We start from the raw sequence: 16704 nt of genomic DNA on the forward strand, positions 1-16704 counted from the left end.
CCAGTGGCAATTTCCACCTATTAACCAAAATTATTAAATCACCCATGTTTCCAGTTGTTCAATTTACAATAAACATTGTGCAATAAACATTGGAATTTTCCTTACTCGAGTAAACGCATGCCATCGGTAGCACCCAGATAGATGTTGGTTTCCTGGAATTCCTTTGGTGGAATATACTTTAGCATTTTGTCTAAGCACGGCCTGAGTGACTGGCCAGCCTTTGCTGGGTCGTTGGCAAAGCTGGAGATCCCCTCTGTGAACACGTAAAATAACATTACAAGCCTCTTCTAGGAGCAGTGTAACATAATGTTGCAAACAACCTATGTGAGCACAGTAACAACATTACTTATCTCCTTAGTGAACATAGTAATATTACGTTATTAATCCACTTTGTGAACACAGTAACATAATGCTCCAGATCCCTTCTCTGAATACAGTAAACAACATTACAATTCCCCTCTGTGAATGCAATAATGTAATGTTACAGATCCTCTCTGTGAACAACAGCAGCATGACATTGCAAACCCCCTCCACGGACACCATGTCACCTTTGTGAACATAATGTAATATTCACATAATGAACATAATGTACTGATCCCCCTGCGAACACAGTAACATAACATTACAAATCCCCTCTGAGAACATGGTAATGTAATGTTACAGATACCCTCTGTGAGCACAGTAATATTATGTTAAAACTCCCCTCTGCGAACATTTCAATTCCCCTCTGTGAGTGCGGCAATGGAAAATTATTATGTTCCCATGTGAATGCAAGTGACATTTGTAGGACACATGTCACCAGTGCAAAAGGACTGAAACCAGATGCAAAGTTGTCAGATATTGAACTGAATTCCAATGGGGAAGCATAACAGTTACCTCTCCACCTGCAAAACGGGCAACCATGGAAGTCAGGACTCTGGCAGCGAAACATGTACCCAGAACCATCATAGAATCATACAGTATAGAAGGGCCATCTGGCCCATCAAACCAGTACGACCAAAACTACTACTACCTCCACCAATCCCAATTTTCTGCACTAGACCTATAGCTTTAAATGGTATGACATTTTGATTGCTCATCCAAGTACTTTTTAGGGTTGTGAGGTTTCCTGCCTCAACTAACCTCCCAAGCAGGGTACTCCAGACCCCACCATCTTCTGAGGGATAAAGTGTTTCCTCAAATCCTCTTTAAACTTCCTGCCTTTCACTTTAAAATTTTGTCCCCCTTTGACTAAGGGAAATAGCTGCTTTCTATTCACCTAAACAACCTTCTATCACCACCCTCCATCTCCTGTCACTAAGCCAATTTTTGATCCAACTTGCTGAGTTACCTTGGATCCCAAGCGCTTTTACCTTCTTTATCCATCTCCCATGTGAGACTTTGTCAAAGGTCTTGCTGAAATCCATATTAACTATATCAACTACACTACCTTCATCCAAACGCTTGATTACCTGCATGACAAATTTCACCAGATTTCTTTAGGCATGGCCTCCCTCTGACAAAGCAATGCTGATTATCCCTGATCAAATCTTGCCTCTCTAAATAGAGATTAATGTTCTCCTTCACTATTTTCTCCAATGGTTTCCTTACCACTGATGTTTGATTCATTGTTCTATCATTCCCTGATCTATCTTTACCACTCTTCTTGTGAAATGTAACTATTTCAGCTGTCTTCCAGTTCTCTGGCACCTCCCCTGGGTCCAGATGTTTTAAAAAAATTGGGTCAGTCATTTAATCCCTGATCTCCCATTGCAGCTTTGCTTTCAACTCATCTGGAGCTGCGGATTTTTCCACTTTTAAATCCACTAAAATGCTCCGTTATCTCCTTGATTCTTAGATCAATCTGCTCAAAAATGTTACAATCCACCTTCTTGAATTCTGTGCTCACATCTTCCTTCTCCTGAGTAAAGACAGATGTGAAGTACTCATTCAACAGTCTCCCGATATCCTCCAGCTTCATGCACAGATTGCTCACTCGGTACCTAATAGGCCCTGCTCTTTCACTGGTTATTCTCTTCCCTTGATATACTTGTCGAATGTCTTGGAATTCTTCCTAATGTTGACCCCTCCCCCCCCCCCACATGTTTTCTCATGCCTCATTTATTGTCCTAATTGCTTTCTTTGTTTACCCATATACTTCTTTTGGGCCTTTATTGTTTTGCTCCCTTTATACCTGCTAAATGTATCTCTCTTCTTTTTAGCCAGTCCTCAAAATTCCTAGACATCCAGGATTCTCTGGGCATGTGTTCATTCCAAATGGGACATACGAACATGGGCCTGTATTCCCCTTAATACCTTTTGAAACGTCTTCACCATTCTGCAGTAGATTTAACTTCGAGTAGCTGTTCTTAGTCTTTTTTGGTCAGATCCTGTCTTATTTTAAAATAATCTACCTTAACCCAACTCATTCCCCAACACCAACTCAAAACTAAAATCCAAAACCCTTTTTTGCAGCCTTTTATGAGGCACGGTGGCTCAGTGGTTAGCATTGCTGCCTCACAGCGCCAAGGACCTGGGTTCAATTCCTGCCTTGGGCAACTGTACTCCCCGTGTCTGCGTGGGTTTCCTCCGGGTGCTCTGGTTTCCTCCCACAGTCCAAAAATGTGCAGGTTAGGTGAATTGGCCATGCTAAATTGCCCATAGTGTTCCATGGGTTAGTCAGGGGTAAATGTAGGGGAATGGGACTGGGTGGGTTGCTCTTCGGAGGGTCAGTGTGGACTTGTTGGGCTGAAGGACCTGTTTCCACACTGTAGGGAATCTAATCTTTCCTCTGAAAGAGGAAAGCAGCCAGATTGTGAGGGTCTCACAGTGCAGGATGGTTTCCAGGGTAGCAGAAGCATGGGGTGTTTTCAGATCCAGGGACGGGCAAACACTTTTTACTCATTGCTCCATTCTTTTCTTTTACTAGTTGCTTTGGGGGCTCATGGATGGGCGAAAAATGCTGGCCTATTCAGTGACACACACATCATGTGAGAAAAGATCCTCTTGTTCCTCGTTGGTCTTATGGGGAACCAATACAACATGCCCAAGCTACATATATAGAGTGCAACAGAGAGGACACTGTTTAAAGTCATAGAGATGTAGAGCACGGAAACGAACCCTTCGGTCTAACTCGTCCATGCCGACTGGCTATCCCTGAAGGGCCTGTTTCCATACTGTAGGGAATCTAATCTAATTTAATCTAGTCCTATTTGCCAGTACTTGGCCCATCTCCCTCTAAACCCTTCCTATTAATGTACCCATCCATATCCCTTTTAAATGTTGCAATTGTACCAGTCTCCACCACTTCCTCTGGCAGCTCATTCTGGAGATGCACCACATTTTGCATGAAAAAATTGTCCCTTAGGTCCCTTTTAAATCTTTTCTCTCTCACCCTAAGCCCTCTAGGTCTGGACTCCCCTTACCTAGGGAAAAGACCATGTCTAGTTATCCTTCTATAAGGTCAGAGACCTAGATCTTTTCAATGTCAACTCAAATGATGATATGGATAGATAACCATAGATCTAGAAAATCCTATGCATCAAAATTTAAAGTAAATAATGTTAGTAAATTCTAAGGAACCAGAGATCACGATGTGTGTCTGTGCCAGTGCATAGATTATCTACTTGGCACAATTATGGAGAATATTTGCCATCTTTCTCAATGGGTGGGAAAATTAACAACATAGCTCTTTATAACAGCATAACACAACACAGCAACATGAACAAAGAGCACTTGAAAATATTACATGTAACATTTAGCTTTTATGTTCAGTGTGTGTGGACAGTTATATATATTTCACACCATGCAACATAACTTGCATTTATATCAATAAATGCAATAAAGTAATGCAATAAAGTATCCCATGGCACTCCAGGGAGGTAGTATCAGACAAAATGTGGCACTGGACCATAGAAGAAGATATTACAACCAAACACTCAGTCAAAGAGTAGGTTTTGAAAGAGTGCCTTACAGCAGAGGAAGGGAAGTCGAGAAGCAGATGGATTTAGGGACAGAATTTCATGTCTTGGAGTCTAGGCAGCTGAAGTCACAGCAACCAATGGTGATGGGATTAAACTCTGTATGCACAACAGGTAAGAATGAGAGGAGCACAGGTACCTCAATGGATGGAGGGCTGAAAAAGATTACAGAATCATTCATGAAAATTACAGAGGACGGATGTGGCTCTGGAGGGACTTAAAATCAAGATGAGAATTTTCAACTTGAGAGAATGGATCTCGGTCAATGAGCATAGAGGTGATGAAACTTAATGTGGATAAGGACATCATTTTGACCTCAAGTCAGGACCAACATATTCCAATAAAGAAGAAGATGGGACCATTTATCATTGAATCCCTGTGGTGTGGAAGCAGACAATTCTGCCTATGGAGTCCAACATCTGAAAAACATCTGACCTAGGCACACCTCTGTACTCCGTACTTGGGTTTCCCATGGCTAATCCATGTAGCCTGCACATCTTTGGATGTTGGATTAAACCCGAATACTCAGAGGGAACCAATGCAGATGCAGGGAGCATGTGCAGACTCCACACAGACAGTCACCTGAGGGTGGAATCAAATCTGGGTTCCTGGCACAGTGAGGCAGCAGTACTAACCACTAAGCCACCCACTCTGGCTAATAAGAAAAAGACAACATTGGATTACAAGATAAAGGAAGGCTTACAGCAGATGCGAAGGGCTCAAAACAGCAGAGGACCCAGAGCAATATAGAATGTGCAAAGGGACATTTAAAAAAGAGATTATTAGAACTAAAAGGAGACATGAATGGGTATTGGCAGTTAAAAATAAAGAACAATTCTCAGTTATGTACAGGATAACAAAGGAAAGAGTAGGGCCCATTATGGACCACAGTGGCAAAGTGTGTGTGGAGTCAAAAGATGTAGTGAGGGGTCTAAATGAACACTTTGCCTCGGTTTTCACTATTGAGAGGGACAATATAGGTATAAAACTCAGGAGGTCTGTGATACAATTAAATAAATTAGCATAGACAGAGAGGGGGTTCTGAGTGGTATGGCAGTCTTAAAAGTAGATAAATTTCCACGTGAAATGTTAAGAGAGGCAAGGGAGGAAATGGCTGCACTTGCAAACATTTCAAATTCCTCTGTGGCCACAAGACTGCCAGAGAACTGGAGGACAGCCAATATTCAATACCACTATTCAAGAAGGGAGCAAGGGATAAAGAAGGGACTGCAGGTAAGTCTGTCTAATCATGGTGGTGGGGAAATTGTTGGAACAAATTCTAAGGATCAGAATTAATCTGTATTTGGAGAGGCAGGGATTAATTAAAAATAGGCAGCATGGTTTATTAAGGGGAAGTCACATCTGACCAGCTTGATTTAACTTTTCATGAGCAGCAAGGTGGCTCAGTGCTGCCTCACAGCGCCAGGGATCTGGGTTCAATTCCACCCTCAGGCAACTCTCTGTGTGGAGTTTGTACATTCTCCCCGTGTCTGTGTGGGTTTCCTCTGGGTGCTCTGGTTTCCTCCCACAATCCAAAGTTGTGCAAGTTAAGTGAATTAGCCATACTAAATTGCCAATAGTGTTCAGGGATGTGTAGGCTCAGTGCATTAGTGAGGGGAACTGTAGTGTAATGGGGTAGGGGAATGGGTCTGGGTGGGATACTCTTTGGAGAGTCAGTGTGGAGTTATTGGGCTCAAGTGCCTGTTTCCACACTGTAGGATTCTATTCTGTTCTTTTCAAAGAGGTGACTGAAGTAACTCCACAGACACCAGTATCCTGTCACCAAGTCCCCCTTTATTTCCATGTGGAGAATCCTTGACACTGATTCAGCTTCCTCAGAGCCAACTCTCAGATTAAACAGAACGTCTGACACTGCTGTTTAGATCTATCAGCCAGTGCTCTCTGATTGGACCAGATTAATTGACCAGGATTTTCCTGGGTGTGGAATGTTTGAGTTATAAAGAAAGGCTGGATAGGCTGGGACATTTTCACTGGAGCATTGGAGGTTGAGAGCTGACCTCCGAGGAGTTTATAAAATAATAGATAGAGTTAATGGTAGTTGTCCTTTCCCTAGGAGGCACATGTCAAGAGCAGGGGGTGTATTTTTAAGGTGAAAAGAGAGAGATTTAAAAAATACATGAGGGGCAAATGTTTTATATGGAGGGTGATTTTTGTGTGGAATAAACTTCCTGAGGAAGTGGTAGATGTGGGCATAATTACTACATTTAAAAGACAGTTGGATAAGCGCATGAATTAGAAAGGTTTGGGGAAATATTGGCCAGGAGCAAGCAAGTGGGACTAGTTCAGTTTGGAATTATGGTTGGCATGGACTGGTTGGACTGACGCATCTGCTTCTGTGCTATATGACTCTATGACTATGATGACAGTGACAAGGTGTGCAGATGAGGACAAAGTTTTTGATATAATCTACTTGGCCTTCAGCAAAGTCTTGGATAAGGACCTGCATGGCAGATTGATAGCAAAGATAAGAGCCCATCGGATCCAAGGAAATTTGGCAAATTGTATCCATGATTGTATCCACTGGAAGTTTGCATCCAGTACAGGTTCCATAGCGGTCAGTATTGGTATCCTTGTTGTTTGTGGTCTATATAAATAATTTAGACCTTAATATAACAGGGTTGATCAGTAGGTTTGCAGATGACACAAAAATTGGTGGTGTTGTAAAAGAAATTAGCCTTAGACTAAGGAAGAATATAGGTGAGCTGGTCAGATGGGCTAATCAGAAGCAAATGGAATTCAAGACAGATAAATGTGAAGTTACACACTTGAACAGGATAAACAAGATAAGGGAATACATAATATACTGTAGGTCTCTGGGAAACGCTGAGGATCAGATCTTGGTCTATATGTACACCGGTCCCTTAAGGTATCAGGACAGGTGGAGAAAGTGGTTAAGAAGAAATAAAGTATATTAGCCTTTAGAGTTTAAGAGCAAGAAAATCTTGGTGAAACTGCATGTAATATTGGTTATGCCATAGCTAGAGTGTTTCATGCCCTTCAGGAATCCACATACCAGGGCGATTGATAGCAATGGAGAAGGTGCAGAGGAGATTTACCAGGATATTGCTTGGGCTGGAGATTTTAAGTTATGAAGAGAGATTGGATAGACTGCAGTTGGTTTCCTCAGAGCAGAGGAAATTGAAAGGAGATATGATTGAGATTATAAAATTATGGATTAGATAGAGAGGAAGAAACCCCGCCTCTTGAAAGCCACTCCCTTGCCTTTGCCTCTGACCACCTGCCAACCAGTAACCCCATCTCTGTGACCCCCATTCTACATTTACTTGCCTGTGTCCAGCAGCAATTTCTGATGAAGTCCAGCAGGTACAACTCTTGTTGCTATTTTAAATAATGGAGAACTACTGACATCTGATTTCCACTCTTGGTGTCCTAAGTCCCGAGGAATTGCCAACATTGGCTTGATAGGAACCTGATAATCATATAATGTGATGCCTCCCCCAAGGAAGTGACACAGATCCCTTTCTGATTTTGTCATCAATAGTCAGAGGGTGAGACCTTGATCACTCAATATTTACTTGGAGAAAATTTCTCTTCATTTGTTGTTAGACATTGGTCACACTGACTTGAGGCAAAGAGTACCCAAAGAGAACCATTAACAAGATTAGCTAACATGGAGATCAGAAGGAGGAGTTGGTGATCGATTCATGGAAATAGGGTCAAAGGAGCACGAGGCCCTGTTGCTTGTATGAGTTCAGAGAGGCATGAGAGGAGATAGGAGAGAAACTAGAGAAAGGTACAAAGTTCAGGATGTGAACAGGGGAGCATTTGAGGGAGTATGGGTAAACCAGTCCACTAAGAGGCAAGGGTTGATTGGTTTGTCTCAGTCTAGGTGGCAGAGAAATTTCACTAGCTGCTCACCTTTATTGTTGGAGGCAAGGGTAGAGGGGATGGGATTTACACTGGAGAAAAGAAACATTTATCTTTACATCCCAGTTTGATTCTGGAATGATGAGCAGTTTTAATAGCCAGGAGCATCAGTGGGGACCAGACTGTTACATCATTTATGTAGCATTTTTACTCACATCTGTGTCCCTTGGACTTAAGAAGATAGAGCAAGGCTATACCACAGGAATGACTAAGGAAAAAGACAGTAAAAGTCTTAAAAGGGACAATTGATTTTTTCATAGAAAGAGACATTACCATCAACGTCACACTTGTACAGCTGACTGACAACCCCGGTTCCATTCATTTTGTTCATAGGCCAGTGGTAAAGATAAATCGAAGTATATGTCGATGCAGCATCAAGCACAATCCCAAACTGAATAAGTACAAAAAAAAAATAAATATCAGTGATTTCTTGTTAAACAAGGAGGACTTGTTGATCAATGAATAATGTCCCTCCCTTTCAGCCGGAAGATCTCTCAGTGAGGGTGGCAAGGTGTTTCAGTGGTTAGCACTGCTGCCTCACAGTGCCAGGGCTCGATTCCTGCCTCAGGTGACTGTTTATGTGGAGTTTGTACATTGTCCCTGTGTCTGTGTGTGTTTCTTCCAGGCGCTCTGGTTTCCAAAGATGTATAGGCCATATAAATTGGCCATGCTAAATTACCTATACTGTTAGGTGCACTGGTCAGGGCTAAATAGGGGAATGAGTCTGGGTGGGTTACTCTTTGTAGGGTCGGTGTGGACTTGTTGGGCCAAAGGACCTGTTTACATAATGTAGGGAATGTAATCTAATCTTGGCACCAGCACTTAATGCTCAAGGAAGGTGCATTCATATGAACAAAGAGCAGGAGTAGACTACTCTGTCCCCTCAATTCTGCTTTGCTACTCAATAAGATCTTGGCTGATCTGATCACTCTCTACCTTGCCAACCATCCTGATAATCTTTTACCCCAGTGCTTATAAATCTGCCTCTGCATTAAAAATATTCAAAACTTTAATTCTACCACCTATTGAGAAAAAGAGCTCTGAAAACCTTCCAAGGAAAATATTCTCCTCATCTCTGGTAACAAAAGGCAAATCAGCTGGGCCAAGTGAAGTGTCTATCCTACAGTATACAAGTGTCATTCTCTGTCTAAAATCATAGACACACCCTCTGTCAAAAATATATCTGCAGCAAGTGTCAACAGCTGCAAAAGCTTGAGCCCTGAGCCTTGGAAATTGAGCAGCATCTTAAGTCACTATTGTACATCCACGAAGCAGGAAACTTGGTGGATAGTACACTGAGGGAAGAGGTCACACTGCAGATTAGAAGTGTACAGAGAGGGAATGGGTTTCTACCAGGCTGTCTAAGAAAATTGGCAAGTAGTTGAGGAATCTAGAGTTCTTGAGAAGATTTGCAGCTCGAGTTGTGAATGATAGACATGGATTCATTCACTGTGCTGGTGTGTTTTTTTGCAAATGTTTCATTGCCTCGCTAGGTGACATCATCAGTGCATTTTTGATAAGGTATTGGTGGTCTGTGCCACATGGTATCTATATGCCTCTGTTTGTTGGTACTTCAAATTCTGTATCTGACTAGTTTCAGTTCAATGTGTCTATTGATTGAGTTCTGGTTAGAGTGCCAGGCTTCAAGGCATGTCTGTTTTGCCTATACTAGGGTGGCCAGTTGAGGGATCCACAGTGTATATCATACTTGCTAGTTGGTATTATATTTGGTTAACCCGTTAAGTTGATGGCTATTTTGTTAATTTGTTAAAGTGATGGGTGGTATTCTACTTTGTTAACTTGTTAAGATGATATTTCCTCAAAGAAGTGCCACAAGAGGACAAGTTCCAAAGGCATCTCAGCTCCATAGGGGGTGCAGAAGAGATAGGGAAAGAAAACCAGAGGGCAATAGTGATAAACAATTCCATAGTAAGGGGATCAGACAGGTGTTCATGAGACACGAATGATGTGGTGCCTCTCTGATGCCTGGCTGTCATGTAGCAGCTGTAGGGCATCTTTCTGGGGGAAGGAGATCAGCTGGAAGTTGTTATCCACATTTATTACTGATGATATAGGTAGGGGATTCTGACAGCAGAATTCATAGAGCTAGTAAACTAGTTAAACAGCAGCACCTCATGAGCAATAATCTCAGAATTACTCATGTTCCACCTGCTTGTGAGAATTACAATGTGAGGATTGATTGTTTGAATATTTGGCTGGAGAATTGGCATTGAAGGAGTGTATCAAATTTCTGAGGGGTTGGGTGCATGTAGCACTTCTACAAGTTGGACAGGTTATGTCAGCATTGATATCCTCACAGTAAGGTTTCCTAGTAGTGTTGGAATTTGTTTGAGTAGTTTTTAGGGGAGGTGGGAATCTGACGGTAACCCAAATTGCAAGACTCGAAAGTTGGTAATAGGAAGTAGAAGATGATAGAAACAAAGCTGAGCACAGATTACGGCAGAATGATGTTAAAAAAAAACAAAAGGCACTTTATCTGAATGTATGCACCATTTACAAACTGTTAGATGATCGAAAGGCACAATTAGAATATCTAGGTATGATTTAATTTCCATTACAGAATCATGGCTGCATGACAATGACTGAGGGAAAAGCAAAAGATTGGAACTAGGTAATGGTGCTTATTTAAGGAGCCAGTGCAAGCATGATGGGCCAAATGGCCTCCTTCGTGTTGTAACACTTCTATAACTTTGTGATTGAGACCTCAATGATATTCAACTTTGCGGAAGGACAGACAAGAACAATACATTATGAATCTAATGCAAAACATAAAAATGGACTGTTAAATCTTTGATTTTTAATTCATCCACAGCTTGCGGGCATCGCTGGCTGGAGTAGCATTTATTGCCCATTACTAGATTAGATTAGATTACTTACAGTATGGAAACAGGCCCTTCGGCCCAACAAGTCCACACCGCCCCGCCGAAGTGCAACCCACCCATACCCCTACATTTACCCATTACCTAACACTACGGACAATTTAGCATGGCCAATTCACCTGACCTGCACATCTTTGGACTGTGGGAGGAAACCGGAGCACCCGGAGGAAACCCACGCAGACACAGGGAGAACGTGCAAACTCCACACAGTCAGTCGCCTGAGGCGGGAATTGAACCCGGGTCTCTGCCGCTGTGAGGCAGCAGTGCTAACCACTGTGCCACCGTGCTGCCCACTAATTGCCCAGAGTTCAGTTAAGAGTCAACCATATTGCTTTGGGACAAACCACGTAAGGATAACACTTTCCTTCCCTAAAAGTGAACCAAATGGGGTTTCCCCTAACAATCAATACTGGTTTCATGGTCATCATTAGACTATTAATTACAGATTTTTCTTGAATTCAAATTCCACCATTTGCTGTGTGCAAGATTTGAACTCATGACCCCAGCGCATTAACCGGGTCTTTAGATTAATAGGTGAGTAATAATATCACTACGCCATTGCCTCCCCAATTGTACAAGTCTGTAAAACTGAAATGTTTGGCTAATATGGGTGAATATGGCATAGTCAGGTGAATGTAAAGTGGGGAATAAAGAAATAATTATTTTGCATCTATCGTCACATGGAAAGGTACAAGAATATCCCAGATTTAGAGATCCAAATAATTTAGGAAGAATAGTGTTTTGAGGGAAATTAATATTAGTAAGAAGATTGCACTAGAAAAATTAATGGGACCTCCAATTGGTATGTTTCAAAACTTACTGATTCTCACCCAGAGTTTTGAAGAAGGTGGCTATAGAGATAATTGATTCATTGGTATCATTTTCCAAAATTCCATAGATTCAGGAAAGATTCTAACTAATTTAGCTAATCTACTAACTGTCACCCCAATTAAGAAAGAAAGGGAAAAGAGAAACAGGGAACTACAAGTCTGTGAGCCTTTCAGTGTTAGTGGTAGGGAAAATGCTAGAATCAATTACAAAGGGCTTGATAAATGAACATTTGGATAAAAATGATCTGATTTGTTATGGACAGCATGGAATTCAGAATGGAAAATCCTCTTTGGCTAACTTGGAAATTCTTTGAGAATTACAACTTTTTCATTGACAAAATTGATAGAAGGGAAGTCAATGGATGCAGAATATTTAGAAAGTGTTGATAAACTTCCACACAGGAGGTTGGTTTTAGCAAAAGATAAAACCTGTGGGATGAGTGATGTACTAACATTGATTAATGATTGACTAACAGACAGAAACAGAGTAAGAACAAATGGGCCATTTTCAAGTTGGCAGACTGTAGCTAGTCGAGTGCCTCAAGGATCAATACTTGGGCCCCAGTTTTTTACAATCTATCGATGGTTTGGACGTGTGGACCAAATATAATATTTCCAAATCTGGATTATATAATTCATTTCTGCAGCAGGAGCGGTGAGAGCGGAAACCAGGGGCTGTCAGGAAGGTAAATTCTCCATTTAAAAACTTACCAGAGTGCAGAGGCTTCTGGGACTTTTTTTCCCTACAGGTACACCTGAGACCATACACCTGTAGGTTCTCCCATCCACCTATCTTCTCTAACCTTACACCACTAGAGGGAAATCAGGTAAGCTTTTTTTATCCTCTTTCAATTCTTAGTGAAGGGAAGTTAGCAGGGCTGGCAGTGCAGGCAGAGCAATGTCCCTCCTGTGGGATGCTTGAGGTGAGGGACACCATTAGTGTTCCAGCTGAGTACACCTGCAGAGTGTGCACACAATTCCAGCTCCTCGAAGACCGTGTTAGGGAACTGGAGCTGGATGAACTCAGGATCATTCGGAAGGCAGAAACTGTTATAGATTAAAGCTACAGGGAGGTAGTTCCTCCTAGAAATGAAGATACCTGGGTGACTGTTAGAAGGGGTAAGAAGCAGTTAGTGCAGGGATCCCCTGTGGCCATTCCCCTGTATAACAAGTATACCATTTTGGAAACTGTTGGGTAGGATGACTTACCAGGGGTAAGCCATGGGGTACAGGTCTCTGGCACATAGTCTGTCCCTGTTGCTCAGAAGGGACAGATAGGAGGTTTCGTAGGAACAAGAGAGACTCACGGTTGGTGTTTTGCCTCCCAGGTGCCAGGATCATGTTTTCAAGATCCTTAAGGGGGAGAGGGAGCAGCCCCAAGTCATGGTCCTTACAGGCACCAATGTCAGGGATGGGGATGTAAGGCAGAAATTCAGGGCGCTAAGGTGGAAGCTTAGAGCTAGAACAAACAGAATTGTTATCTCTGGTTTCTTACACGTGCCATGTGCTAGCGAGGTGAGGAATAGGGAGAGAGAGAAGTTGAACACATGACAGGGATGGTGCAGGAGGGAGGGATTCAGATTTCTAGATATTTGGGGCTCATTCTGGGGTAGGTGGGACCTCTACAAATGGGATGGCCTACAACTGAACCAGAGGGAACCAGTATCTTGGGGGAATTTACTTATGCTCTTTGGGAGGATTTAAACTAATTCAGCAGGGAACCTGTATTGTAGCTCCAGTGTACAGAAGGTTGAGAGTAGTGAGGTCATGAATAAGGTTTTGAGATTGCAGGAGTATATCAGCAGGCAGGAAGGTGGTTTGAAGTGTGTCTACTTCAATGCCAGGAGCATCCTGAATAAGACGGGTGAACTTGCAGCATGGGTTGGTACCTGGGACTTCAATGTTGTGGCCTTTTCGAAGACATGGATAGAGCAGGTCAGGAATGGTTTTGCAGGTTCTGGGGTTTAGATGTTTCATAAGAGGGGGAGGTGTGGCATTGTTCGTCAAGGACAGTATTATGGTGACTGAAAGGAAGTTTGATGAGAACTCGTTTAACTGAGGCAGTATAAGCTGAGGTTAGAAACAGGAAAGGAGCAGTCACTCTGTTGGGAGTTTTCTATAGCCCTCCAAAACTTTCCAGAGATGTAGAGGAAGAGATTGCAAAGATGATTCTGGATAGGAGTGAAAGTAGCAGGGTAGTTATTATGGGGTCTTTAACTTTTCAAATATTGACTGGAGAAGCTATAGTTCAAGCACTTTAGATGGGTCAGTTCTTGTCCAATATATGCAGGAGGGTTTCCTGACACAGTATATAGACAGAGCTGAAAATGTGTTGCTGGAAAAGCGCAGCAGGTCAGGCAGCATCCAAGGAACAGGAGAATCGACGTTTCGGGCATAAGCCCTTCTTCAGGAATGAGGAAAGTGTGCCCAGCAGGCTAAGATAAAAGGTAGGGAGGAGGGACTTGGGGGAGGGGTGTTGGAAGTGCGATAGGTGGAAGGAGGTCAAGGTGAGGGTGATTGGCCGGAGTGGGGTGGGAGCGGAGAGGTCAGGAAGAAGATTGCAGGTTAGGAAGGCGGTGCTGAGTTCGAGGGATTTGACTGAGACAAGGTGGGGGGAGGGGAAATGAGGAAACTGGAGGAATCTGAGTTCATCCCTTGTGGTTGGAGGGTTCCTAGGCGGAAGATGAGGCGCTCTTCCTCCAACCGTCGTGTTGCTATGGTCTGGCGATGGAGGAGTCCAAGGACTTGCATGTCCTCCTTCTTCAAGCCAACCCAGATGGTCTCCTTCTTCAAGGAACGCAATTTCCCCCCAGACATGGTCGACGATGCCCTCCACTGCATCTCTCCCACTTCCCGCTCCTCCGCCCTTGAGCCCCGCCCCTCCAACCGCCACCAGGACAGAACTCCACTGGTCCTCACCTACCACCCCACCAATCTCCATGTACAGCGAATCATCCGCCGTCATTTCCGCCACCTCCAAACGGACCCCACCACCAGGGATATATTTCTCTCCCCTCCCCTATCAGCATTCCGAAAAGACCACTCCCTCCGTGACTCCCTCGTCAGGTCCACACCCCCCACCAACCCAACCTCCACTCCCGACACCTTCCCCTGCAACCGCAAGAAATGTAAAACTTGCACCCACACCTCCCCCTTACTTCCCTCCAAGGCCCCAAGGGATACTTCCATATCCGCCACAAATTCACCTGCACCTCCACACACATCATTTGCATCCTCTGCACCCGATGTGGCCTCCTCTATATTGGGGAGACAGGCCGCCTACTTGCGAAACGGTTCAGAGAACACCTCTGGGACACCCAGACCAACCAACCCAACCACCCCGTGGCTCAACACTTCAACTCCCCCTCCCACTCCACCAAGGACATGCAAGTCCTTGGACTCCTCCATCGCCAGACCATAGCAACACGACGGTTAGAGGAAGAGTGCCTCATCTTCCGCCTAGGAACCCTCCAACCACAAGGGATGAACTCAGATTTCTCCAGTTTCCTCATTTCCCCTCCCCCCACCTTGTTTCAGTCAAATCCCTCGAACTCAGCACCACCTTCCTAACCTGCAATCTTCTTCCTGACCACTCTGCTCCCACCCCACTCCGGCCTATCACCCTCACCTTGACCTCCTTCCACCTATCGCATTTCCAACGCCCCTCCCCCAAGTCCCTCCTCCCTACCTTTTATCTTAGCCTGCTGGGCACACTTTCCTCATTCCTGAAGAAGGGCTTATGCCCGAAACGTCGATTCTCCTGTTCCTTGGATGCTGCCTGACCTGCTGCGCTTTTCCAGCAACACATTTTCAGATCTGATCTCCAGCATCTGCAGTCCTTACTTTCTCCACAGTATATAGACAGGCCAACAAGAGCTGGGGCCACATTGGAATTGGTATTGGGTAATGAACCAGGCCAAGTATTAGATTTGGAAGTAGGTGAGCTCTTTGGTGATAGTGACCACAATTCGGATGCGTTTACTTTAGCAATGTAAATGGTTAGGTATAGCTAGGGGAAAGGCAACTATGATGTGATTAGGTGAGATTTAGGATGCATAGAATGAGAAAGGAAACTGCAGGGGACAGGCACAATTGAAATGTGGAGCTTATTCAAGGAACAGCCAATGCGTGTCCTTGATAAGTATATACCTATCAGGCAGGGAGGAAGCGGTCGAGGTAGCCATGGTTTACAAAAGAAGTTGAATCTCTTGTCAAGAGGAAGAAGGAGGCTTATTTAAAGATGAAACATGAAGGCTTAGTTAGATTAGATTAGATTACTTACAGTGTGGAAACAGGCCCTTCGGCCTTACAAGTCCACACCGACCCGCCAGAGCGCAACCCACCCAGACCCATTCCCCTACATTTACCCCTTCACCTAACACTACGGGCAATTTAGCATGGCCAATTCACCTGACCTGCACATCTTTGACTGTGGGAGAAAACCGGAGTACTCTGAAAAAACCCACGCAGACACGGGGAGAATGTGCAAACTCCACACAGTCAATCACCTAAGGTGGGAATTGAACCCGGGTCTCTGGCACTGTGAGGCAGCAGTGCTAACCACTGTACCACCCACTCATGAAATGCGGGCTCGTCCGGGATTTGAATCTGGGATCTCTTGCAAGTCTGTGTAGAAGAAGACCCAAAGTGAGAATCATACCCCTAGGGCGCTTGAGAGTTACAAATCAGCCAGGAAGGACCTAAATAGAGAGCTAAGAATAGCCAGGAGGGGTCTTGAGAAGTCGTTGGCAGGTAGGATCAAGGAAAACCCTAAAGCTTTCTATAGGTATATCAAGAACAAAAGAATGACTAGAATAAGATTAGGGCCAGTCATGGATAGTAGTGGGAAGTTGTGTGTGGAGTCAGAGGAGATAGGAGAAGCGCTAAATGAATATTTTTCATCAGTATTCACACTGGAAAATTACATTATTGTCGTGGAGAATACTGAGATACAAGCTGTTAGACTAGATGGGATTGAGGTTCATAAGGAGGAGGTATTAGCAATTCCTGAAAGTGTGAAAATAGATAAGTCCCCTGGGCCAGATAGGATTTATCCGAGGATACTCCATGGGAAGCTAGGGAGGAGATTGCAGAGCCTTTGGCTTT

General features: G+C 43.7%; 1 protein-coding gene across 1 annotated transcript in view; it reads right to left on the reverse strand.

Moving 5' to 3' along the window:
* Positions 1 to 16704, reverse strand: part of LOC122564689 (ectonucleoside triphosphate diphosphohydrolase 8-like) — a 98321-nt gene that overhangs the window by 65325 nt on the left and 16292 nt on the right. Inside the window, exons 3-4 of the mRNA XM_087998661.1 lie at positions 8142 to 8259; positions 106 to 253 (exon numbers count right to left, since the gene is read on the reverse strand). Coding sequence (XP_087854787.1) covers positions 106 to 253; positions 8142 to 8259 — 266 coding nt within the window. The remainder of the gene's footprint in view (positions 1 to 105; positions 254 to 8141; positions 8260 to 16704) is intronic.

This window comes from Chiloscyllium plagiosum, unplaced genomic scaffold, assembly GCF_037043375.1.
Source record: "Chiloscyllium plagiosum isolate Xiang-an unplaced genomic scaffold, Cpla_swu_hap1 HiC_scaffold_21, whole genome shotgun sequence".
NCBI classification, from domain to species: Eukaryota; Metazoa; Chordata; class Chondrichthyes; order Orectolobiformes; family Hemiscylliidae; genus Chiloscyllium; species Chiloscyllium plagiosum.